The sequence below is a fragment of the Schistocerca nitens genome, chromosome 4, assembly GCF_023898315.1.
Source record: "Schistocerca nitens isolate TAMUIC-IGC-003100 chromosome 4, iqSchNite1.1, whole genome shotgun sequence".
Classification (NCBI taxonomy): Eukaryota; Metazoa; Arthropoda; class Insecta; order Orthoptera; family Acrididae; genus Schistocerca; species Schistocerca nitens.
Genome location: NC_064617.1, coordinates 320,064,009 through 320,092,000, shown reverse-complemented (window position 1 = coordinate 320,092,000; position 27,992 = coordinate 320,064,009). Strand labels below are relative to the sequence as shown.

Here is a 27,992-nt window from a genome sequence, read left to right as displayed (position 1 = left end):
CAAGGCTGCAGTCTCTCTTCTTCAGCCTGCTGTTCGCATGGTTCCCTTCGCCGATCTACGGAGTGTTTTATGTCATCGTGTTGCTCTTTTATGGCACGAACATTGATCGACACTTCCCAATAATAAATAGCGGGACGTGAAAGCTCTTCCCTGTGCTTGGACCTCTTCCTCCCGAACTCGTCGTCGGGAGGAGATAATTTTAACTAGACTCCGGATAGGACACTGTCTTTTTAGCCATCGACATCTTTTAAGTGGCGTCCCCCCCCCCCCGCCCCCACTTCTCTTTGTCCTCACTGCTCTCAACAGTGGACGGTGAGACACGTTTTGGTTTTGCTTGAGTGCCGCTATTTTACTCCGTTACGCGCCCGTCTACAGCTGTCGCCTGATATGTCTTCCATTTTAGTAGATGATACGCGCTCAGCCGATAGCGTTCTCGAGTTTATTAGTGTCAGTGAGATGACGTCAGTCATTTGAAGCTCTTTTTGGGGACAAACAACCCTTCTTCTATAGTGTTTTTCTAAGCTTTCCTTCTGTTGTTAGTTTCCCCACTTTTTTTGAGTTTCGCTCCCATTGCTGCTGGTTTCCAGTTTTTTTTTTACCTTTTCCTAAATCACAGACCGAGCGCTAATGACCGTAGCAGTTTTGCGCCCTAAAACCATAAAAAAAAGTGACGACCTGATTGACTAAATTCAATGCTAAGTAACTCAGACGGAGCAACGTATCGATATTTTTCTTACTGATTATTACCAGCGCAACCTCCCGTGCAACACGCTTACAAGCTTAACAGACTGTTTCTGATCACCCTGTATACTGACGACCATATCATACATACCTGTGAATGGCATGTTGTTATGGTACATTGGGAGGAGCTTGACTTTAAATTTATATGACCATAAGCTGCTTAAAGAAGTTGATGAATATCAACGGGGACAGTTGAAAATATGTGCCGCGACCGAGATTCGACCCCGGGATTTCCTGCTTACGTGGCAGACGCTCTATCCGACTGAGCCACTGAGGACACAGAAGTGAGTGCGACTGCAGGGACTTATCTCTGGTACGCTCCCCATGGGAGCCACACTTCCAACTTACTGTTCACATACTACACTTGTAATGCCCCTGCCAACTATGCTCATTACTCGCGGCAGTCAATCACCGATTCCCGTAAGAGTTTGACCAATGAGAGTGTATCGGCACTGAAGAAGATCGTTTGCTGGTAATTCTTATCTATATGAAGATGGTATCTGTTCTTTATATATTAAATTTATATGGTAAACTGTAACGCAAAGCAAATCTTGAAGCCTCTTGAAGCCACTCTCCTCCTCCTCTGCCCCTCTTCCCCCTCTCCCCCCCCCCCCCGCCAACTGGACAAGCGTGACTCGTTACTTAGTAGAGGGGGGGGGGGGGGAGTGGGGGCGTTTGGTGCATTGTGTCGCATTTTGACCCACGTAACACTATGAAAATTACAAAGTTAAAGAATTAAAAAATAATGGTAAAGCAAAAATGAAACCCAGGAATAGACAATGTTGAGGAAGCACTGAATTAATGTTAACTTACAATGTTTATCACAGGCAAGGAAAACCAATGAAATCGTGTACAGAATGTGGTCGTACAGTTCTGTTACTGTTAAGAGCTTCTACATCAATGACATAAAGTAAATAACACAATGAGCAGCAGGCAGAGCAGTAGGGAACGTTTCGTACACTGTGGTTCAAGTTCGTACTACAGTAATCATCAGCTACGCATGAGAACATCTATCCAACCTCAAAAGGGTGCTCGGAAATTCTCTGTTAGTTGCAAATGCAAGTATTTTCCGAACACACTTGGTTCCATGGCCGATTAAAAAAATTGTAAGGGAAAGGTTGGTAAAACATGAAATATGCGCAAAAATGACAACACAAAGTTTATATATATATATATATATATATATATATATATATATATATATATATATATATATATATATATACTTCTTAACATCCAAACAATACACTTTCCAACCTCTCAAATCTAGCAACTCTCAGTACACTAATCAAGTTAGTCAGTTTGCGAGCTGGTGTGACCGAGCGATTCTAGGCGCTTCAGTCTAGAACCGAGCGACCGCTACGGTCGCAGGTTCGAGTCCTGCCTCGGGCATGGATGTGGTCCTTAGGTTAGTTAGGTTTAAGTAGTTCTAAGTTCTAGGGGACTGATGACCTCAGATGTTAAGTACCATAGTGCTCAGAGCAATTTGAATTATTTGAATCAGTTTCTAATGCATCGGCCAGAACTCGTTCCAGCAGATCTTCCTCTGTCTCTATAGGAGTCTCATATATTAAACTTTGCGTAGGACCCCACCATACGAGTTAAGTGGCGATCGGGCGGCCACGCGGTTGGGCCACCTCGGCCTATCCATCTTTCATCGTATCATCTGCTGAGATGATTCTGAACAGCACGTGAGAAGTGAGGTGGTGCACTATCATCCTGAAACAAAATTTCGTGACGGACATTCAGTGGCAAAGCTTCCAAGAACGGGTCCAATACGTTTTGTAGGAAGACAAAGTATGAAAGACCAGTTAGTTCGCTTGGAAGAGGTGTGGTACAATCACATGACCACTGAGAATACCTGATCCCACTTTAACAACCGGTACTAAAATCCCTGAACATGCATGGCTCGAAGGTTTTCGTCTGCCCAGACTTAGTTGTTTCATCTGTGAGCAGAACTCGACGTGGAAACAAGGGTGTGTCAAATGGTTCAAATGGCTCTAAGCACTATAGGACTTTACATCTGGGGTCATCAATCCCCTAGACTTAGAACTTCTTAAACCTAACTAACCTAAGGACACCCCACACATCCATGCCCGAGACAGGATTCGAACCTGCGACCGTAGCAGCATCACGGTTCCAGACTGAAGCGCCTAGAACCGCTCGGTTACAATGGGTGGCTCAAGGGTTTGTCGATGCAGTTGTGAAGGAACCACAGGTAGTAAGCTACATGTAATGGAAAATCGCCTGGTCTCATAGCGTGTGCCCTTTGTAAGTGGTACAGATGCAGTTGTTCTTCACGCAGAACGTCCCAGACGATAATCAGACTAACACTCATTGCAGGCGAAATTGTACGAGTACGCTTTGACCGATTCTCTTCAACGTGATGCAGTACATCTTCTTCAAATTCTGGCTTGTGGCGTTGCCATGGAGCACCACAGTCCTGCCTCGTTACGGTGGAGATACCTGTCTCTCGGAGCCGCTGCGTAACTTGAGCAAAAAGCTTGTGCGATGGCGTGGTACGTTCCGGAAAACGTTCGTGATACATAGACTACAAGCTCTTCCGTTACCTCGAGTTTCACAATACACATGAAGTATGTTTATGCGTTCCGAAAACGGGTACTCAACCATATTTACTGTTGTTGATAATTCTTCCGGGTTATATGGCCGTGGTCCATGGAATACTTCTATTCTTAACGTTTCGTCCAATACTACATTGGACAGCCTCAGAGGTAAGGCTGGTCCTGTTCAGTCCTGCCGACTGACGGCAGGACTGAACAGGACCAGCCATACCTCTGAGGATGTCCAATGTAGTATTGGACGAAACGTTAGGAATATAAGTGTTCCATGGACCACGGCCATATAACCCGGAAGAATTATCAACAACAGTACCATCCGGTCGTGAAAGCCTTCATTGCATATTTATTGTATCGGAGACGCACAGGCACTGAATAGGTCTCGCAGCAAGTCAGGCGTTAAGTGACAGCAGGTGACCGTCTGACATAATACACGTTATACTGTCTACCCTACCTCGCAGAACAAGCAATTTTTCTGTTTCCATCAGCAGACGACATGTGAATTGAAGCCGTCGTATAACGGAAAGAGTACGTCTACAAGTCCTTGAAGTTCGTAACGGGAATTTCCGAACACCTTGTATATCATCAAGGTCTTTAATTAACAAAAGTTCTACGCCTGGTCGCGGAGACTTTAAAAGACTAGTGCAATAGCTGAAATTTACACAAAGTCCGAAACGCGCGAACAGTAGGCACTCTAAACACGTACGAAACTCCAGGCGCCCAAAATCTCACAAATCTTACAACAAATCACGAGCGCCAAGGCTCAGCGAAACTCAGTAGCGAATAAGCTCCAAGACTGGCTGTGCCTGCTTACTTAGACACACCGTCACCTGACCTATTGCTGTATACAAGACACAAACTTCCCCATGCCGCAGCCGGCCTCTGTGATCGGGCGGTTCTAGGCGCTTCAGTCTGCAACCGCACTGCTGCTACGGTCGAAGGTTCGAATCCTGCCTCGGTCATGGATGTGTGTGATGTCTTTAGGTTTAAGTAGTTCTAAGTCTAGGGGACTGATGACCTCAGATGTTAAGTCCCATAGTGCTTAGAGCCATTTGAACCATTTGAACCCTATGCCGGCCGGCCGCGGTGGTCTAGCGGTTCTAGGCGCACAGTCCGGAACCGCGCGACTGCTACGATCGCAGGTTCGAATCCTGCCTCGGGCATGGATGTGTGTGATGTCCTTAGATTAGTTAGGTTTAAGTAGTTCTAAGTTCTAGGGGACTGATGACCACAGATGTTAAGTCCCATAGTGCTCAGAGCCATTTGAACCATTTGAACCCTATGCCACATATATATAATAAACATATTCACAATTTTATTGATTGGCGACTCCATGGAGTGTTCTGTGCAGCACGACCAGATAATGGATATAATTGGAAGGAGAAACAGCATTGTCGTATTTTTTTGTTTTATTATCCGCAAATTCGGTTTTCGGTCACTTAGTGACCATCCTCAGTGCTGTAATATACAATTAAAATTGGTAGACACTGGTATCAACAAGCTTAGAGCTTAGAGCTTGTTGATACCAGTGTCTACCAATTTTAATTGTATATTACAGCACTGAGGATGGTCACTAAGTGACCGAAAATCGATTTTGCGGATAATAAAACAAAAAAAAAAAAAAAAAAATACGACCAATGATGTTTCGCCTTCCAATTATATTCAAAATTTCTTAAGTACCTTCATCAAATTTATTATTGAAATAGCTGTAAGTTTGCCTAAAACATATAAATTACACTTGTAGTGAGAGGATGGCTCAGCTCAAGTCAAATGGGTAACTCACCAGTGCGTGTCGTGGCAGCACCATACTTGTCAATCCAAATATTAGTTCGTAGCGTTTTTGTTTTGCATGTTGGTATTGGTTTCTGTGCACTTATTTATCGATTGTCATTTTCTGTTTGTATTCCACTGTTGCTCTTTGACTTTACATATTGGCATTTTGTCATTTGGAGATAGTGAGTGGAGTTGTGGACGCTAGAAAATGGAGTGACAAGTGGAGAAATCGGAACAGTTCCGGAATATTGTTCTGCTCGAGTTCGAAAGAGGGGAGACAACAGCGAATGCAGCCAGAAACATCTGTATCGTATATGGGGATAATGTCATTGGACAGAGCATGGCAAGGAAATGGTTTTCTCGTTTTGAGGATGATCGTTTTGACATTAGTGACTCTCCACGTTCAGGAAGATTTTCGGAGTATGATGAAGATCGTTTAAACGCATTAATCCGCTATGATTCACGTCTCTGTTCTTGAGAAATGTGATGAACTGTGATCATTTCACCATCGTGCGACATTTTCTTGCAACAAAAGTTAGCGGATGGCCGTATGTGCATCTCTGCTAGCTCGTCATCAGTTGGCTCGTGAACAAAACCGACCATCCTGTATCGTTACCGCTGACGAAATGTTCTCTTAGCGATAACATCAGAAAAAGAAAGACTGACTGAGCACAAACAAAGCAGCAATTTCCTGTACAAAGAGTTGCGCGCATCCAAAAAAAGGACAGTGTTATGCACCTTGTGGGTAGGTGTAGCCATCACTACATTTATTGACATTTATTGTCAGCGACTGAGACTCTTGCAGAGCAGTCCAAGGACGACGCACATAAGACTTCATGAAGTTATGATATTCCACGATAGCTCCCGCCAGCATTCTGCTAGACAGATAAAAAACACAAAACAGGAGTTGGATTGAGAAGTCATGCCACACCCACTTTTTTCAGCTGAACTTAAGCGGCCAGACTTTCACGTTTTCCGCTCTCTATCGAACATCATTCAAGGAATTTCCTGTCAGAATGAAAATGTACTAACATGCCTCACGAGTTCTTAGCCTCAAAACCACGTGATTTCTACAGTCACGGAATCCGAAAGTTACCCCAGCATTGGCAGACTGTTGTAAGTAGTGAAAGAGAATATATGACGACTAATGTCTCTGTTATGTGTACCTGTTGTTTTTGTTAAATTTACAGAAAAATGCCATGTACTTATGTACCAACCAATTTTATCCTTGGTTTTCTTTACTGGTTGTTTAATGCACAGTCTGAATCACGTTGGGGCCCCTGCCTCACTTTCTTCTCACCTACTCCTTCCCTTTCGTGCCCTTCGACTTTTATAACTGCAATATTGTTTCTGTACAAGTTATGAATAACCATTAGCTCCCTATTTTTTATCGTTGCTACCTTCCGAATTTCAAAGACTATATTCCAGTTAACATAGTCTAAAGACGAACTTCCAGCATGCTGGAGTAATTGCAGGACAGCAGCTTGTGTTAATCAGTACAATGGAAAAACAGCCAAAGTTCCAAATTTCACTTTTATTTACTTGATGACTAGTTTTGGGTCGGGAGATCTTTTCAAATCATCCAGATAGTCAAAACGGTATTTCCCAAAATATAGGAATCATGTCGAGATAACAAACATATACGTATAACAAAGTGCAATGCTTTGTTAGAGGCGTTTCACCGTATACACGCTGGAAAAAGTATATTTAGAATATGACATCTGGGCCACTAGAGTCAACCATATACATTGGAGTCCAAACGAAAGAAGTGATACATGTACACGCCTGGAAATGGAAAAAAGAACACATTGACACCGGTGTGTCAGACCCACCATACTTGCTCCGGACACTGCGAGAGCGCTGTACAAGCAATGATCACACGCACGGCACAGCGGACACACCAGGAACCGCGGTGTTGGCCGTCGAATGGCGCTAGCTGCGCAGCATTTGTGCACCGCCGCCGTCAGTGTCAGCGAGTTTCCGTGGCATACGGAGCTCCATCGCAGTCTTTAACACTGGTAGCATGCCGCGACAGCGTGGACGTGAACCGTATGTGCAGTTGACGGACTTTGAGCGAGGGCGTATAGTGGGCATGCGGGAGGCCGGGTGGACGTACCGCCGAATTACTCAACACGTGGGGCGTGAGGTCTCCACAGTACATCGATGTTGTCGCCAGTGGTCGGCGGAAGGTGCACGTGCCCGTCGACCTGGGACCGGACCGCAGCGACGCACGGATGCACGCCAAGACCGTAGGATCCTACGCAGTGCCGTAGGGGACCGCACCGCCACTTCCCAGCAAATTAGGGACACTGTTGCTCCTGGGGTATCGGCGAGGACCATTCGCAACCGTCTCCATGAAGCTGGGCTACGGTCCCGCACACCGTTAGGCCGTCTTCCGCTCACGCCCCAACATCGTGCAGCCCGCCTCCAGTGGTGTCGAGACAGGCGTGAATGGAGGGACGAATGGAGACGTGTCGTCTTCAGCGATGAGAGTCGCTTCTGCCTTGGTGCCAATGATGGTCGTATGCGTGTTTGGCGCCGTGCAGGTGAGCGCCACAATCAGGACTGCATACGACCGAGGCACACAGGGCCAACACCCGGCATCATGGTGTGGGGAGCGATCTCCTACACTGGCCGTACACCACTGGTGATCGTCGAGGGGACACTGAATAGTGCACGGTACATCCAAACCGTCATCGAACCCATCGTTCTACCATTCCTAGACCGGCAAGGGAACTTGCTGTTCCAACAGGACAATGCACGTCCGCATGTATCCCGTGCCACCCAACGTGCTCTAGAAGGTGTAAGTCAACTACCCTGGCCAGCAAGATCTCCGGATCTGTCCCCCATTGAGCATGTTTGGGACTGGATGAAGCGTCGTCTCACGCGGTCTGCACGTCCAGCACGAACGCTGGTCCAACTGAGGCGCCAGGTGGAAATGGCATGGCAAGCCGTTCCACAGGACTACATCCAGCATCTCTACGATCGTCTCCATGGGAGAATAGCAGCCTGCATTGCTGCGAAAGGTGGATATACACTGTACTAGTGCCGACATTGTGCATGCTCTGTTGCCTGTGTCTATGTGCCTGTGGTTCTGTCAGTGTGATCATGTGATGTATCTGACCCCAGGAATGTGTCAATAAAGTTTCCCCTTCCTGGGACAATGAATTCACGGTGTTCTTATTTCAATTTCCAGGAGTGTATGTAATCCCTGTGAACAATACCAGCGCCACATGAATGCTGGAGTGTTTTCTCCCCAAGACTTAATTGAAAAGCGCAACTTGTTTGTCGTGCAGGGATGTACGGTGGTATGGTGATCTCGATGGCGGCAACGGGCGCTCTATGCGCGACGTCGGTACGCTGGCCGCTGACCTTCTACGTGTTTGGCGGCGTCGGGCTGCTATGGTGCCTGCCATGGTGGCTGCTGGCTGCCGACTCGCCGGCGCTGCACAGGAACATCGACCCGGCTGAGCGTCGATACATCGAGGCCACTATACAATCCAGTGCCAAGGTGCAGTGTCTTGTTTTTTGGGTCGTCAGTCTACCGACAGGTTGCACGCGTCCCATCATCGCTTCCTCTCCCAAGTCAACCTCTTCCTCTCAGAGTAGGACTTACACCCAACATACTCAGTTATTTATTGGATATGTTCCAATCTCTTTCTCTTCTACCAGTTTTGCCCTCTACAGCTGCCTCTAGTAGAATGAAAGTTGTTGCCTGCTGTCTTAACCTATGTCCAAGTATCCTGTATTTCCTTCTTCCTCGCTCATGCTGTCGGCGACATACTCATGTCTTATCTTACGAATCCACGTAATTTTCAACATCATGTAATATTATGATTCAAAAGATTTTATTATTTTTCGATTTTTCCGCAGTCCATATTGTGCTTCAAACGTGATTTTCAGAAATTTCTTTCTCAAATTAAGGACTACGTTCGATAGCAACAGATTCCTCTTTGTGAGTAATTCCCTCTTTGGCAACCTAATCTGCTTCTTACATCCTCCTTGCTTTTTGCTTTGTCCGTCGTTTTATTTTGTTTACAAGGAAGCGGAAGTGCTTAACTTTCGACTGCAGGGGTTGGACAAAATTATGAAATAAACTACGTGAAATACATGCTTGAACATAAATACAGATGCTAGTCAAGCCTGCACGTTGCCCTGTTGAACCGTGAATTTACTTTCAAAACTTTTTCTTAAGAATTTGCTTGATTTACTAGCGATTCATCAAGAAAATTAACACATTTAATCACACTATGTGAGCGTGGAAGTAGTTCCAGTGGGAAACTGATGAAAACAAATCAAATTTCTTTCAACAAATGAAAATTTTATTCCTAAAAGCCTATTTTTTTAAACAGATTTAAAATTATAATCAGAAAGCACCCTCTCAATATCAAGTTACAATTTATTTAGAGGCAGAAAGAAGAAATTTTGACTGTATGTGCTTTCGGGCTGAGAACCTTGCCGCTCCATTTTGACACGGCCGTAGACACGGCCGTAGTCACGACCGCTCACAACAACCTCTGAAAGACTACACTGGTGCAAATCTGCAATACACCAGATTACTTTAAACTAAAAATTTTAACAACTCACACAAGCACATAAACTATGCACCCCATAGGAGGGATGGAAATGGTACAAAACACTAACATTAAAATCTTACGGTGGAAGGGTGGCAACTTCATATACTAAAATGACCATTTAAATAAAAACCCGTGAAATGCAGTCTTACAGAAAATATACAAGGTTGACCACACATGCTCTACATTACACATATATCGCCTCTCAAGATGATAGGCAAGATAAAAACATATTTCAGGAATTCGGCCGTTACACTTCAAGCAAAAATTCGTTAACATCGAATCCGACAAGCATGACAGAGGCAGCTATTAACGTACGGCAGACCGACAGAAAGACAGACAGACACCAACTGCCTAACAAATGTGGACGAGAGACAGACGAGCAAGCTGGGGACGAGAGACTGACCCAGACTCACCGACTGGCGAGCTCATAGCGCCCCTTAAACGCACGTGAACAGGCAACCTTTCCCATTTCCCACCAGAGGGAGACACCAAAGCTGCGATTGCCACAGCAGCGCCACCGCCAGAAACGGAGGCCGACTGCTTCACGCTTCTCGCTGCGGCGCGCTCTTCAAAACAGCAATTTTTACCACGGCTCACCTGTCATATATGACACCTGCGCAATATCCTCAATACACTAAAAGTGTCAGTTGTGGTCAGAACAGTATTCAGTAGTCGTGAGGGCATTATATCGGAGCTAAGTGAATTCGGATGTAGTTAAACTGCTGGTGTTCCCTTGGTGGCTGCTTCCGTAAGCAAGGTTGCCGAGGTGTTTTGTGGTGGTCCAAGAAGCACCCTATCGAAGATATGCACCGTCGTTTTATTTTGTTTACAAGGAAGCGGAAGTGCTTAACTTTCGACTGCAGGGGTTGGACAAAATTATGAAATAAACTACGTGAAATACATGCTTGAACATAAATACAGATGCTAGTCAAGCCTGCACGTTGCCCTGTTGAACCGTGAATTTACTTTCAAAACTTTTTCTTAAGAATTTGCTTGATTTACTAGCGATTCATCAAGAAAATTAACACATTTAATCACACTATGTGAGCGTGGAAGTAGTTCCAGTGGGAAACTGATGAAAACAAATCAAATTTCTTTCAACAAATGAAAATTTTATTCCTAAAAGCCTATTTTTTTAAACAGATTTAAAATTATAATCAGAAAGCACCCTCTCAATATCAAGTTACAATTTATTTAGAGGCAGAAAGAAGAAATTTTGACTGTATGTGCTTTCGGGCTGAGAACCTTGCCGCTCCATTTTGACACGGCCGTAGTCACGACCGCTCACAACAACCTCTGAAAGACTACACTGGTGCAAATCTGCAATACACCAGATTACTTTAAACTAAAAATTTTAACAACTCACACAAGCACATAAACTATGCACCCCATAGGAGGGATGGAAATGGTACAAAACACTAACATTAAAATCTTACGGTGGAAGGGTGGCAACTTCATATACTAAAATGACCATTTAAATAAAAACCCGTGAAATGCAGTCTTACAGAAAATATACAAGGTTGACCACACATGCTCAACATTACACATATATCGCCTCTCAAGATGATAGGCAAGATAAAAACATATTTCAGGAATTCGGCCGTTACACTTCAAGCAAAAATTCGTTAACATCGAATCCGACAAGCATGACAGAGGCAGCTATTAACGTACGGCAGACCGACAGAAAGACAGACAGACACCAACTGCCTAACAAATGTGGACGAGAGACAGACGAGCAAGCTGGGGACGAGAGACTGACCCAGACTCACCGACTGGCGAGCTCATAGCGCCCCTTAAACGCACGTGAACAGGCAACCTTTCCCATTTCCCACCAGAGGGAGACACCAAAGCTGCGATTGCCACAGCAGCGCCACCGCCAGAAACGGAGGCCGACTGCTTCACGCTTCTCGCTGCGGCGCGCTCTTCAAAACAGCAATTTTTACCACGGCTCACCTGTCATATATGACACCTGCGCAATATCCTCAATACACTAAAAGTGTCAGTTGTGGTCAGAACAGTATTCAGTAGTCGTGAGGGCATTATATCGGAGCTAAGTGAATTCGGATGTAGTTAAACTGCTGGTGTTCCCTTGGTGGCTGCTTCCGTAAGCAAGGTTGCCGAGGTGTTTTGTGGTGGTCCAAGAAGCACCCTATCGAAGATATGCACCGCATGCAGGGAAAGCAGAAAAATATCATCTGCTAAAACATGGCCGGAAGTGTGTTACGAGTGATCGTGGCTTATGTCAAGTGGAGAGGATCGTGATGAGAAGTAGAAAGCTGACAGCTGCAAAAGTACTAGAGAACTGAATATCGCTCTCGCGAACCCTGTCAGCACTAAGACGACGGCAGCTCCATAAACTCGGAACTGCAGACCGAGATGGAATTCCAAAACCTCTCACCAGTGTGTAAATACCCTCAGTAGAAAACACGCGGTGCTAAGCCACAAAACCGGGACTGTGGAGCAAAGGAAGGGAAGAATGTCATTTGGTCGGATGAGTGTTGATTCACACTGTTTACTACTTTTGGCCGAATTTACAGCCCAGGAGTGAAAGAATGTGGTAGAGGCTCGGTGCTGATTGAGGGAGCCATATCGTGGTATTCCATGGGCCCCGTGGTTAACTGCGAGGTCGCATTACTTTCAAGGATTTAGCTGATGAGATCCATTCCATGATAAAATGTTTATTTCCCAATGGTGGTGGTGTGTTCCAACTTGACAGGGCCCCTGTGATACAGCTCGCCTCATCCAGGACTAATTTTTTTAGCTCAAGTATCAACTGTCGCAGCTCGCCTGGGCACCACAGCCACCAGTTCTCAATACTATTGAGCCTTTGTGGTCTACTTTGGAAAGAAGGGTGCGTGATCGCTATTCACCTCCATTGTCGTTATCTGAACTTGCCACTATTTTGCAAGAAAATGATATAAGATTCCCCTGAAAACCCTACAGGAACTGTATTTATCCAATATGAAACGACTGGAAACTGTTTTGAAGTCCAGTGGTTTAGTCATGGTAATTCATTGGGTTTGTGGAGTCTTCGTATCTTTATTAACGCCCTGTACGTTGCCCCTAGGTATTACGCAAGTTTGTCGCTATTCCCATTTCTGCCACAAATTACTTTCGTCTTTCTTTGGTATACTGTCAATATTCTGTACTCATCAGACTCTATAAACCTTTCAAAAAACCCCTTAATTCCTTCTCACATTCACTGAGAAAAGAAAGGTCATAAGCGTGCCTAATTATTGATGTCGTTTCATCTGGAGTTTCAATCCAACACCTGAATGTTTCTTTTATTTCCATCATTCCTTCTTCGATGTGTAAATTCAACAGCAGGTCCAAAATGGTTCAAATGGCTCTGAGCACTATGGGACTTAACTTCTGAGGCCATCAGTCCCATAGAACATAGAACCACGTAAACCTAACTAATATAAGAACATCACATACATCCATGGCCGAGGCAGGATTCGAACCTGCGACCGTAGCGGTCGCGCGGTTCCGGACTGTAGCGCCTAGAACTGTTCGGCCACCCCGGCTGGCACAACAGCAGGAACGAAGTACTATTTTCCCTGTCGTATACGCTTTGTAATCAGTGCACTTTGTTCTTGGTCTCTCACTCCTATTGTTGCCTCTTCGTTCTTGCACGATTTGTACACTGAAACGCCAAAGAAACTGGCCATGCGTATTCAAATATAGAGATATTTATACAGCCAGAATATGGCGCTGCGGTCGGCAATGCCCATATAAGACAACAAGTGTCTGACGCAGTTGTTAGATCGGTTACTGCTGCTACAATGGCAGGTTATCAAGATTTAAGTGACTTTGAACGTGGTGTTACAGTCAGCTCTCGAGCGGTGGGGTATAGCATCTCCGAGGTAACGATGAAGTGGGCATTTTCCCGTACGACCATTTCACGAGTGTACCGCGAATATCAGTATTCCGGTAAAACATCAAATCACCGACATCGCTGTGGCTGGAAAAAACTCCTGCAAGAACGGTATCAACACGACTGAAGAGAATCGTTCAACGTGATAGAAGTGCAACCCTTCCAGAGAACTGGAAATAAGCAACAATAATACCATACTGAATATATCAGGTATTTACAGTAGTTATTTCAAGTAAGGAGACAAAAGTAATTGGGAAAACAATAGGTCCATTTCTGTGCTAAGCGCTGGGTATAAAATATATTCTAAAGTAGAGAACAGCACTAATTGTTGAAAACATTCTGTTAGAAGAGCAAACAGGCTTTAGAAAAGACAGATCGTGCATAGACATGTCGTTAGCCAGAAGCCAAATCTTTGAGAACACAAAGACGTATTTTTGGCTCTGAGCACTATGCGACTTAACTTCTGAGGTCATTAGTCGCCTAGAACTTAGAACTAATTAAACCTAACTAACCTAAGGACATCACACACATCCATGCCCGAGGCAGGATTCGAACCTGCGACCGTAGCGGTCGCTCGGTTCTAGACTGCAGCGCCTAGAACCGCACGGCCACTCCGGCCGGCAGAACACAAAGAGTTCAAGAGAATGATACATCTACTCTTTCTAGACTATGGGAAAGCTTTCCATAAAGTAAACAGAGAAAAGCTTTTGGGAGTTACCTCTGCAAGTAGAAAGCATGTACCAAGAATCAGAAAGCGAAATTGCAGGAAATCGAAAATCCTTGACGAGGACAAATTTGAGAGTAAGACAAAGATGCAGTCTCTCTCCGATTGTTCTTAACATTTATACTGACGACATGCTGAGGCAATGGCAATAAAATTAAGCTTTTATGCTTATGAATTCAACAAAAGGAACTTCTGTGTGAAACTACCCTTTACTGATGATAAAATCGTGATTACTGACAGCGAGTACATATCCTAAAATTCGGGAGGACGACGGTTCACTCCCGCGTCCGGCCATCCTGATTTAGGTCTTCCGTGGTTTCCCTAAATCGCTCCAGGCAAATGCTGGAATGGTTCCTTTGAAAGGGCACGGCCGACTTCCTTCCCCGTCCTTCCCTAATCCGATGAGACCGATGACCTCGCAGTTTGGTCCCTTCCCCCCAAACAACCCAACCAAGCACATCCTAATGTGCTGCTCATATTTTAACCACAACAGTTAAGTTACATAATCTACTAGTGTCCTCAAATAAAACAAAAGTATGACTTTCAGAGGGCGGGAGCAATCCCAGCAGAATATCAGAAAATAATCATAAATTAGGAAGAGTAAATTCGCTCCAGTTCTTAACTACTTTATGACAGAAATGAACGTACAAAGGGAAGTACTAAAATTTAATTATATTAATGTTCAATATGCAGCACCCTCAGCATTAAAGTAAGAAAGGAAAATCTACTCAAGTTCTGTATAACGATGTCGGTACCAACTGTGACATATGGAAGTCACTAGTGAACTGTTACAAAAAGAAATGAAAAAGAATACACGCATCGGAGATGCGATTCCTAAGAAGAGTAGGTGGGTACACAACCCGACTGGAGGAGGAATGCTGACGTCAGAGAAGAACTAGCACTGAAAATCTTCAATGAGCAGATCAATGAATACAGGAACAGCTGGAAGGACAATGTTACAAGAATGGAAGACGACAGAACACCAAAATTAATAAAGAAATATTACCCAGTGGGCAAAAGATCTTTAGGAAGACCGAGGGCGTAACAGGCAAATGCCTAAGACATGCAGAAAGAAAAAGAAGAGTGTTATTTAGAATTTAGCGGTGAGTAGGGTCGGCTCCGGGAGCTAGGTAGTTTTGAATAGTGGTCAAAGAACCTACCCCTAGAACACAATGACAAACAGTAAATTCTCCCTCCTTCGCAAGCATCGGAAATTCACGTCTCGTCACCTCCGTAATGCCCAGCCTCGAATGCAACTGTTACATCGCTTTAATGCACGTGAAGTTGATTAGGAACGTTGTTTGTCGTATAAGTCGGTTCTGGCTTTGTTAGTTGGTACTGATTTGGTCTCGCTTTACTTACAGTCGTACCGTTAACGCTCTATGGAATTTTATCAGACTTCGTTGAAGGGTGGCAACGAATTTAAGGTCCCTACCTCCAGAGTGCAACACCCAAAGAATTCAACAAAGCAACAACCAAACACCAGTCCAGTCAGACCAGCGCCTCTAGCGGTATAGCACAAAGAAAATAATAAATTGTGAACCCAAAAGGCATTTTTCATTTTAGTGCAATACTGTCTTATTTGTTGCATATGTACCGAAGTAAGATTTTCATTGTGTTCATGTTGCAGTTTTGATTGTGACTGCTCTGTAATGATGATAATTATGTGATTACTTGCCGAATACTTCCATAATTTCACTGCTACGCGCCAGTTCAAGGATAAGGCCTAAGAGACAGGGCCATAAATTCTCTCTTGACTGTCGTTTCACTTCTCGTCTGTTCTGGCAATCTGTCTGTGCACTAGCCCTTGGACAATATAGAGTAGTCAGCAGTTGTAACCTGTGCACTACGTTTCTGATATTGCAGCAAAAACTGCCAGTGCCGTGGAGGAGCCTGCTGTCGACGCCAGCTATCTGGGCCCTGGTCGTCTACCTCATGGCCTCGGACATTACTCTGTACCTGTTACTGTCTTCGCTGCCGCTCTACATCGCCGACATCTTGCACTTTGACGTGGAAAGTGTAAGTATAGAAAAACTTTTGCGTACCAATGTTACCAGCGGAAACGAATCCTTATGATAAATACAGCGACATTTGTTCGTGTATCTTCGCTTGGTGGCTGGTTCATTTTTGCAATGAAAACGTTAAATTTCTTTTGTTACATCACTAACAAGATTAGGGTCACTCGTTTGAATCTCATTGCTGAGGGAAAAGGAGAAAAGTTCTCCACTTGACAGCGACATTTCTCGACGTAGTCTCCTTATCAATCAATCTACACCGTCCAAAGATATATCAATGAGTAGATTCAAGGAGACGTTACGACACTACACAAGGAACCTGTAACTGAGCTCCCTCAAACGATTTTGTAACCTGTGCACTACGTTCGCAGCTCAACACGAGATGGGGTTTGTAGATCTTGAGACAAAAGTTATCGAAATAATCATTATTCTGCAATATATCCTCTTTGGTTTTTTTTTTTTTTATTATTGAATTTCAATTCCCCCCGAAGGGGGCGGGCTGGCAGCAGCTTAGTATGCCGCTCTTCAGCCGACAGATTTTGTGACAAAGATCAAGAGAACAAATAATAACAAAACAGGCGATAAAATCGGAGACTTAGAGAGTAACAAGGCGAAAAGAAATCGTGGAACTTAAAACAACAACAGAGGGATGATGATGCTAATAAAAATACATACGAAGCAGACAGGGAAAACAATAGACAATTAAAAAACACGGCGACAGTCTGGATTCTGTTCGCAAAAGACATAAAATTCACACCTAGCGACAGCATGGTTTCTGTTCGCAACACGAGAAAGACAAACAACACTGAATAGTCATTGGAACACTGCACTAAAAAGTTGGCAGATGTGACACCACAGTCGAGAGCAGGTGGGGGGAAACTGGACAGAAGATGGGAAAACAAAAAAGGGGGGAAAGGAGAGTAAAAGCGAAGGGGGGAACCAGGAAAGGAGCTGATGGAGGATGAGGACCCAGAAGAGGGGTGAGGGGCAGACGCGACAGGGAGTGGGGTAGGCAGAGGAGGGGAATACAAAAGGACTGGGGGGGAGAAGGGAGGTAGGGAGAGGTTTAGTGGGGAGAAAACAGGACGGAAGGGGGGGGGAAGAGGGAGCCCAGGGAAAGGACAGAGGAAAGGAGGGGGAGTGAGGATTAGAGTTGATAGGAAGGATAAATGGAGGGAGAGAGGGCATCATCCGGGAGGGGGAGTTGACGGAAGCCACCTTGGGAAAGGAGATGGAGGGTGTAGAGATGGAGGGTAGGGGGGACACAACGGTGAAGACGTGGCAGGGGGCGGGGATGGGAGAGGAGAGGAGCAACCAGGGGGTGAGGGGGTTCAAGACGGCGGGAGGTGTAGAGGATGCGGATATGTTCGAGTCCTCTTTGGGCAAGTGAGCGTCTCATATAGCGAGGGAACAGGTGGTATGAACGAAGTGTAAATATGACTTTACAGTGAAAGTGTTATTCAGAATTACAGCCACTGCGGCGACTACAGCCGTTATAAAATGCATTAAATTTATTAGCAATTGCGAATTTCGACAACCATCGGCTCTAGAATGGAATGACGACAATGAAAATTTCTGCCGGACCGCACTGGAGTCCGTATATACCGCTTATCGCTAGAGGTCGCCTTAGCATTTGGCTATCCGCGAGTGACTCACGGCCAGACTCAAACTTCCATATGTCGTCAACATAGGCACTGCAAAATCGTATTTATCCGCCAACACCATGCAAGCACTTGCAGAAAATGTCTCGCCTGTACGGGAATAGACGTAATGGATGTATGAATACAGGTTGCAGACACAGGGTTGACGGCATTTGGAAATTTAAGTTGTCTACGAGTCGTACAGGGATAGCTAAATGGTAAGGCGATCGCTCGTGATAAGCGGGAAACCTGGGTTCGAGTCCCGGTCTAACACAAATTTGACTTATACTCATTCCAATCTACAGATGATGGTTGTCCATATTTGCAGTTGTGAATACGTTTAACGTAAGTGTAACTATAGTCATTAACAAATAAACGAACCAGCAGGATGAAGAATCCTCACTGGCTTATCGGACACGAGAAGTTAGCAGGACGCTGTGGGAGAGAAGCGGTTTGGAGAGTCCACTGCTGTGGAACGCTTTGCTGCTGGACGTTATTTGAGGAACTCCATCTACTGGTGGGAGGTCGCTCAAGACTTTGAGCGTAAGCAGTGCCGATCAGTCGCGGTAGAAATCTGGCCCAGTCTCTCTCCGCCGCACCCTCTGTGTAAACAACGACCAGCTGCCCAGTAATGGGGACTCACAATGTCAACTGAAGATCGGCGCACCTCCGTGAGATTCCCGTGCGTAGTACAAGAGCTGGGTAATGCGTCAGGGACAAACTCACCCTCCAATGTTCTCGAGGCATATTACTTAAGTATTGCGTTTGTAACATGACTAGCACTCACGAGATCGGAGGTGGTTTCATTTGGTTTGAGTATGGCAGCCCGTCGGTGGGCCTCTGTTTTGAGGTTTGACTGAAGGCGAAGGAGGCCTGATGGCTAGGCCAGGTAGTGGCCGCTCAGCCCACACCGTCCAGACGTGACGTCACACGAGAAGATACGACTCGCACGAAGACTAGACAGCTTTGTAAACTTTTACATGCTTCGTAAATCATAAAACTTACGGTGGATTGAGACACGTCAATTTATAGAGCAGAACACCAGATTCAGTTGACACCTGGACTACGCAAATGATATGCGTAATTAGTCATAGAGTCAGGAAGGTATCTGTAACGGACTTTTCCCTCAATATTTAATAAAAATTGCAAGTACTTAAGTAGAAGAGAGGTCGACTTATCATATTAAAGCCCTCATCGAGACGCATTGAGTGAATGATCTACATGTTTTCGTTCATTTCTAAATGGAGAGTAAGAGGGTATTTAACAAAGTGTTTGGTAAAACTGAGCTTAATTAATGAACCGAGACGGATTCACGATCAGCCTGCCCATGTGTGTTGGTGAAAGTAAACATGTTTCACATACAACATTTAGATTGTAAGTTTGAAACATCCCCTTTGAAAAATTATACAAGACTGTGCTTAAACTGACACACAATATTTTTAGCGCAACGCAATCTGACTTTCAATAATCTCTACAAGAGAATGGCCCTGACTAACATTAACCTGTACTTTTCACAAATCACTTACCTCACAAAAATCTTGGTTACTCCCACTACTGCAATACAGCAAGCGCCACTACTCCCAGCTAAATAAAAGATTCAAACTATGGAAGGCACTAACTACTGATAGGGATAGTTAGCAAATGAAAGATATTAATAGAGTACAAACAATGTATTTACCTTGATATCATCATATATATATATATATATATATATATATATATATATATATATATATATATATATATATATATATATAGCAGTTCATCACAAATTTCAAAACTCCGCCATCTCTCTCCCCACATCCACCACTGCTGGCGGCTCACCTCCAACTGCGCAACGCTACGCGCTGTTCACAGCCAGCTGACTAACACTACAATGGCGAGTATTACAACAATGCAAAGCAGCCACAGACTGCACACAGCACAGCCAGTGATTTTCAAACAGAGGTGGCGTTACCAATAAAAAAACCTAAACAGCCTACTTACATAGCCCCCATGCTCCCCACAAAAAATTTTACACATTTTTTTGGGCACTGGGCAATACATATTTGTTAAAATTTTTCATAATCGTAATTACAATAACAAAGAAATCAAATGCACACACTTATTGATACAATGTTGGTCAAAAGCTAAAATTTTCTCACAATCCATAAAGACAGTCCTGATCATTCATCACAGTAACATTGCAGTGTTTTTCTCAAAGTCTGAGCAGTAAAAGAAAATGCACACGGAAGTAGTGGATTTCCATGCAGTCTTGAAGAAGTAGTGTTGTCCTTCCAACGGAAAGACAGTGCTGACTCTTGACATGCTGACAGGTAATGGGCCACAACAGAGCAAACCCACAGCGGAGTCAGTCGAAGTTTTGAAGAGTATTGGTGGGTAGGTCATCACAGAGCAGACCCACTGTAGTCCTGGTAGAGATTACGGTATTGGTGGGCCACCAGAGGTGCAGACCCACTGCAGTCCTTGTAGAAATAATGGTATTGATGGATCATCAAAGATGCAGACCCACTGTAGTCCTTGTAGAGATGGCCAGCAGCCATCCGTTGTGACTGTGCAGGTGCACCATCACCATTGAAGAGTCTTGCGGATAATATAGCAAGTCCATAACCACTACTTGTGCACTCACAAAGTTTTTGGAATTGTCCTTAGAACCAGCAATGCTGTTATCCAGTCCCTTGCTGAATTATTAACACACATGCAAACACTAACAGCCCTACTTCTCACATATTGTCCATATACTATGACCAACAGAAACGTGTGCAGTGAAATGATACTTAATTTGAAGAACTGGTGTCAATTACAATATTATAACATAAGAATACAATTACAAAGGTACAAAATACATCATTAAAGAACATAACAATACAGATAACATTTGTAGTAATATGGGCTTTACAAAAGAATAGAAATAAACATATACATCAGTGTTACAGGAATTATGACATAAGTAAACACATAAAGATCAGAAGTACTTTTGAAACATCACCTTCACATGTGAGCAACAAACCAGAATAAATAATGTCTAAACATCTTTGAAAAGTAAATAACATAGTATTAGAAAAATTCTACAACATAGGTCTTATCAGCTAAACACATGAAGACAGGAAAAACAGAAATACACAAGGGTACACAAACATATAGAGGGAGGACACAAAAGGAAAGGACAGGGTTTGTTTTACTGCAGTATTTTGCAAACAAAACTTTCTTTACTTCTCGGAGATCTCCTTTCGTTCCTCACTATTTCCAAAAAGTCCTATCTATACCTGTTCTCTGTACTTTTTTGGTATGACTTCTCAATGCATTTCTTCCAATTCATCGCAATGCAGTCTCTTATATAGTCTACCCCCTCTTAAGCTAACTTAAATCTACTGAGCTCATATGCTAAACTAAGGTACGAGGCAATGCAGCAGCAAAAAACAATTAACATAAACAGCTGTGACAAAAAAAAATGGAAAATTGCAAAGCAAGCTACAGGAAATCTAAATTACCAAGCAATGCAACGTTACAACTAATATGAGCCAATGTGCAGCAACAAGAAAAATAAATCAGTAGTAAAACTAGCTTAAAAGAATAATACAAAGTGAAATTTAGTAGCACTATGCATGGCAAACAGCAGCAGCAAATGCTATAATTAATACCTAAGCATGGCAAAGATCAAGCAGAAAAAATATTACACTAAAGACAACAATGCAGATAAGGGAAATGTCTGTTCACATCTTAATGTCTATGTAATTAAAGTGGTGCACCACAAAAACTAATTCTACAAAAGATTACTAAGTACTAGAAAAGAAAATTATGTATGCAGTTCCTGCGAAGGTAAATGTCTTTTTGTGCTCCCTCATTTTTTTTTAAAAAAAATTATTATTTACTCGATCTGTAGACAGAAAATATTTACATTAATACATCTATAAAATTTTATTTTTACCAATGCTGCAGTGCAGCTAGAAACTAGATATTAAATGAAATAAGCAATTACGCAAACCAAAGCATAAAAATATCATTCAATAGTCATGTGACATTTCATAAGTTAGTAGAAATTCTCTCAACTGTCGTAGAAAGACGCTTGTCAGAATCAGGTGTGCAGATGTAAAAATGTTTCCAAGTTATTATTAGCATGTCGTATTTACAATGCTTTCTACAAAGGAACGTCAATAGCGAGGATAATGGCCTCCCCTTTTTTTTTACCTGTGCCGCTGAAAAGTGCTCGCAATAATGGCTTTTTCTCAAGGCGGCTGGCACATCTGGCCGCTCACAACGAATTACGTCACGGTCACTTACCTTTCATACCGAAACATTTACGACAGCAGTTTTCGCTACAGTGACAGTCTCATATAAAAAAATTCACAGGTTGAGAATTTGGTTACAAATGTGTAGAAACAAAATCTTATGAATATAACAGTGTCCAAAAAATTTTCGCCGGCATTGTGATACATTCACGCATTTACACACATTTCATAATTCTAAAATACGATTCTTGGTTTCCAACATCCTTTTCCACAAAGCAGAGTCCCTAATTCATTACTCCTTACCTTATTACACATATACATATTCGTCAACACTTATTCAATATTTCCTCATAACAGACATGTAGCATAATCAAATTCCTCATATAGCATCAGCTTCTTGACCATAAACATACCTCAGCAGCATAATACACATCGTCGTCGTAATAATATCATAACACCTCAGTCAAATCTCAAAAAAGTGCTCAGAGCCATTTGAACCATTTGAACCACAAAGCATTTCACTTTTGTTTATCATGAGGTAAGTACATTGACTTCTGCAGAACTTAGCTTTCGGAGGACGATAACTACGAGACTTTCACAGAGGTTATCTTACAACATGACACACAGTTTAGCGCTACAGTACACGTATTTGAGTGATTAATTTCGCACTTCAAACATTTATTTTTTTAAGATATTTGAAGTACAATGATACAAGGGTTTTCCGTGATATATTTCATTCCATTGCTGTAATCTGTAACACCTGAGGGTATAATTACATTAATCCTCAGGGGGGTACACGCCTACTTTGTGTACCATGTGTTTGGCAAGCACAAGGAGCCCTAGCTAATATGGTATTTGCTTATACAACTTTACACATCGGTACCATATTTCTCTAACACAGAATTACACAGCTATCTGATTATTTGACAGAGATAAACATTTATTTTACTACATCTGTGACAGACGTTTACGTAATTACACCGTTGGATAACTTCACACTTACGAAATTGTATGTTGTTTGTACTTTGTGAACTGTTCATATTTTTTCAGAACCATTGTGATACTATGAGAGCTTTGAATGATGTATTTGGTTTGGGATCACGATTTTTAAAGTACGTTTGAGGTTGATGACACTATTGAAATGAGCAGAGAATTTTTTTAGGTTTTGAAACTATTGGAGAAAGCTACGACGATTTTGAGAGTTGACTGAGGTGTTATGATGTTATTTTTACGACGACGATGTGTACTATGCTGTTGAGATATGTTTATGATCAATAAGATGATGCTACCGTATATGAGGAATAAGAAGTATGTTGGAAACCAAGAGTCGTACTTTAAGAGTTATGAAATGTGTGTAAATGTGTGACTGTATCACAATTCTGACGAATATTTTTTTTGGACACTGTTATATCAATAAGATTTTGTTTCTACAGATTTGTAACGCTAATTCTTGACCTGTGAAATTTTTTTATATGAGACTGTCACTGTAGCGGAAACTGCTGTCGTAAATATTTCCGTACGAAAGTTAAGTGACCACCTGCACGTAATGCGTCGCGGGCACCCAGCTGTGTCAGACACCTGGAGAAAAAGCCATTATTGCGAGCCCTTTTCAGCGGCACAGGTAGAAAAAAAAGGGAGGCCATTATCCTTGCTATTGACGTTCTTTTGTAGAAAGCATTGTAAATACGACACGCTAATAATAACTTGGAAACATTCTTACATCTGCACACCTGATTAGGACAAGTGTATATCTACGAGAGTTGAGAGAATGTCTACGAACTTATGAAATGTCACATGACTATTGAATGATATTTTTATGCTTCGCTTTTCATAGTTGCTTATTTCATTTGATATCTAGTTTCGAGCTGTGTTGCAGCATTGCTTTTATAAAATAAAATGCATTTGCTAATGTGAACACTTTCTGTCAACAGATCTATTAAATAATAATTTTGTAATCCACATTCTTAAAAAAAAGGAGCACTTGGAAAGGAAAGAACAATAAGAAGGGACTAGTAACAGTAACTGCACACATAATTTTCTTTTCAAGTATATGGTAATATTTTTTTACAATAAGTTGTTGTGGTGCATCACTTTAATTACATAGACATTAAGATGTGAATAGACATTTCCCTTATCTGCATTGTTGTCTTTAGTGTACTAGCTTGCGCTTTGTCATGTTTAGATATAATTTATTGCTTCTGCTGTTTGCCAGGCATAGTGCTACTGAATTTTAATTTGTGTTACTCTGTTAAGCCAGTTTTACTACTGATTTATTTTTCTTGTTTGCTGCTCATTGCCTTATATTAGTTGTAATTAATGCTGCTTGCTTCGCCATTTGTATTTTTGATCATTGCTGTTTGTGTTAATTGTTTTGTGCTGCTGCATTGCCTCGTCCCTTAGTTTAGCATCTGAGCTCAGTAGATATAAGTTAGCTTAAGAGGGGGCAGCCTATAAGAGAATGAGTAGCGATTAATTGGAAAAAATGCATTGAGAAGCTATACGAGTAAAGTACAGAAAGCAGGTATAGATAGGACTTTTGGAAATAATGAGGAACGAAGGGAGATCTCCAAGAAGTAAAGAAAGTTTTGTTTGCAACATACTGCAGTAAAAGAAACCCTGTCCTTTCCTTGTGTTATCCCACTATGTGTTTGTGTTCCCTTTTGTATTTATGTTTTTCCTGTCTTTATATGTTTACCTCATAAGACTTATGATGTAGAATTTTTCTAATACTAAGCTACATTCACTATGATGAGGAATACTGTTATCCTCAAATATAATTGGTATTAATAATATGTTATTTACCTTGTAAATATGCTTAGACATTATTTATTCTGTTTTGTTGCTCATGTGTGAAGTTGATGTTTCAAAAGTTATTCTGCTCTTTATGTATGTACTTATGTCATTATTTTTGTAACATTGATGTATATGTTTATTTATATTCTGTTGTAAAACCTGTACTACAAATGTTATCTGTATTGTTATGTTCTTTAATGATGTATTTTGTACCTTTGTAATTGTATTCTTATGTTATAAAATTGTAATTGATACCAGTTCATCATATTATTAACTTGTAAGTTACATTTCACTGCACACGTTTCTGTTGGTCATAGTATATGGACAATATGTGAGAAGTAGGGACTGATAGTGTTTGCACGTGTGTTAATAATTCAGCAAGGGACTGGATAACAGCATTGCTGGTTCTAAGGACAATTAAAAAAAAAACTTTGTGAGTGCACAAGTGGTGGTTTATGGACTTGCTATATTGTCCGCAAGACTCTTCGATGGTGATTTTGCACCTGCACAGTTGCAACAGATGGCTGCTGGCTGTCTCTACAAGGACTACAGTGGGTCTACACCTTTGCTGACTCACCAGTACCATTATTTCTACAAGGACTGCAGTGGGTCTGCACCTCTGGTGGCCCACAAATACCGTAATCTCTACCAGGACTACAGTGGGTCTGCTCTGTGATGACCTACCCACCAATACTCTTCAAAACTTCGACTGACTCCGCTGTGGGTTTGCTCTGTTGTGGCCCATTACCTGTCAGCATGTCAAGAGTCAGCACCGTCTTTCCGCTGGAAGGACAACGCTACTTCTTCAAGACTGCATGGAAATCCACTACTTCCATGTGCATTTTCTTTTACTGCTCAGACTTTGAGAAAAACACTGCAATATGATGAATGATCAGGACTGTCTTTATGGACTGTGAAAAAATTTTAGCTTTTGACCAACATTGTATCAATAAGTGTGTGCATTTGATTTCTTTGTTATTGTAATTACGATTATGAAAAATTTTAACAAATATGTATTGCCCAGTGCCCAAACCAATTTGTAAAATTTTTTGTGGGGAGCATGGGGGCTATGTAAGTAGGCTGTTTAGGTTTTTTTGGTAACGCCACCTCTGTATGAAAATCACTGGCTGTGCTGTGTGCAGTCTGTGGCTGCTTTGCATTGTTGTAATACTCGCCATTGTAGTGTTAGGCAGCTGGCTGCGAACAGCGCGTAGCGTTGCCCAGTTGGAGGTGAGCCGCCAGCAGTGGTGGATGTGGGAAGAGAGATGGCGGAGTTTTGAAATTTGTCATGAACTGCTATATATATATATATATATATATATATATATATATATATATATATATATGAAAGATATTAATAGAGTACAAACAATGTATTTACCTTGATATCATATATATATATATATATATATATATATATATATATATATATGATATCAAGGTAAATACATTGTTTGTACTCTATTAATATCTTTCCTTTGCTAACTATCCCTATCAGTAGTTAGTGCCTTCCATAGTTTGAATCTTTTATTTAGCTGGCAGTAGTGGCGCTTGCTGTATTGCAGTAGTGGGAGAAACGAAGATTATTGTGAGGTAAGTGATTTAGTGATTTGTGAAAGGTATAGTTTAATGTTAGTCAGGGCTATTCTTTTGTAGAGATTTTTGAAAGTCAGATTGCGTTGCGCTAAAAAAATATTGTGTGTCAGTTTAAGGACAGTCGAGTATAAGTGTTCAAAAAGGGGACGTTTCAAGTTTTATATGTTTAATTATATATTTCAGTTATTTAAGCACATTTTTTCGTACTTTCGCCCGTGATTTAAACGTCGTTACGAAATTTGGATTGCAGAAGTGCAAAGAGCAGGTCATTCCCTTCAAGACAGGTGTGTCATTCAAGTGTGTACTGTAATGATTAGAGGCATGGTAAGAAATGATCAATTCTTTTGAACTCTACAATCATTCGAATTAGATTTGTGGGCGAACTACTTGATGTATTATTAAGTAAATATATCACATCAGTTAGGTTTTCATCGCGCTTCTAACGACGCACGTAACCTTAAGACTGAACTTCCGTACAAAAAGGTGTAATCTGGGCTAGTGGTTACTCTAACATTAATTCATGGAATTAACGGGATTTGGGGAAACCCACTTATAAGTGGGGACTTCTGTATTGTCACTTTCATAATCGATCGGACACAGTTGAAGACGCTGGTTCTGTGTTGGTCTGGGCTTTGATTTTGCCGCAGGTTTTTATGAATTGTGGAGTTTTTTCGGTACGTTAGGCACTACACTTAGAATTACTTTCATGGCGCTTCACTTTGGGCTCTGAAAATTTCACAGCGGTCACTTACAATTATTTTGTCTCAGGTTAGGTGGAACTGGTGATTTTCGTGTGTAGAACAGAGTCGGAATAAGATTAATATCCTACCGAGTTGGACCTTAACTCAGACTCTTCAGTGTGGTTTCTAGCAGTACTTGACACATAGAATTATTACTTCGAGTGTCGTATGGGCAATCATTTATTGTGATTAGGAATGATCTGAATATCTAACGTTTTGCTCTGTGAACACATGCTTTATTACTGGTTTTATTTGAAATTTATAGTGAGTTTCTAATAACGATATCGGGACTCACGCTACTTTAGATCTATCAAATGAAGACATATTTAAAGTCTGAAAACGAGTCGGTGATCATATTTTGGCACTTTATTTTACAGATCTTTCTTAATCACACAAACTTTCACACTTCACTACTACGGTTTCGGCTACTGCCATGTTCAGATCTGATTTGTTTGTAACAGATCTGAAAATGGGAGCAGCCGAGACCGGTAATAGTGAAATGTGAAAGTTTATGTGATCAATACGGACCAGTAAAATAAAACTTTAGATCCAATTAGCAACAGTGAATAGATTAACCATCAGTCTGGTATTTCATTTCTGAAAAAGTTTAATAAACTGTTAATTCTCAACTTTAAACTCGTACTTGGCGAATATAATCTTGCATGCAGCACTTATCAGCAATATGTTACTTATTCTGATTTGTGCATCTGG

The 27,992-nt window shown here is 42.1% G+C and overlaps 1 protein-coding gene across 1 annotated transcript in view; it reads left to right on the top strand.

The window, feature by feature from the left end:
* The window catches only part of LOC126252278 (sialin-like), a 72,584-nt gene that overhangs the window by 5,921 nt on the left and 38,671 nt on the right, over window positions 1–27,992 (top strand). The window contains exons 2-4 of the mRNA XM_049953151.1: window positions 8,287–8,290; window positions 8,387–8,601; window positions 16,135–16,287. Of these exons, the coding sequence (XP_049809108.1) occupies window positions 8,287–8,290; window positions 8,387–8,601; window positions 16,135–16,287 (372 nt within the window). The remainder of the gene's footprint in view (window positions 1–8,286; window positions 8,291–8,386; window positions 8,602–16,134; window positions 16,288–27,992) is intronic.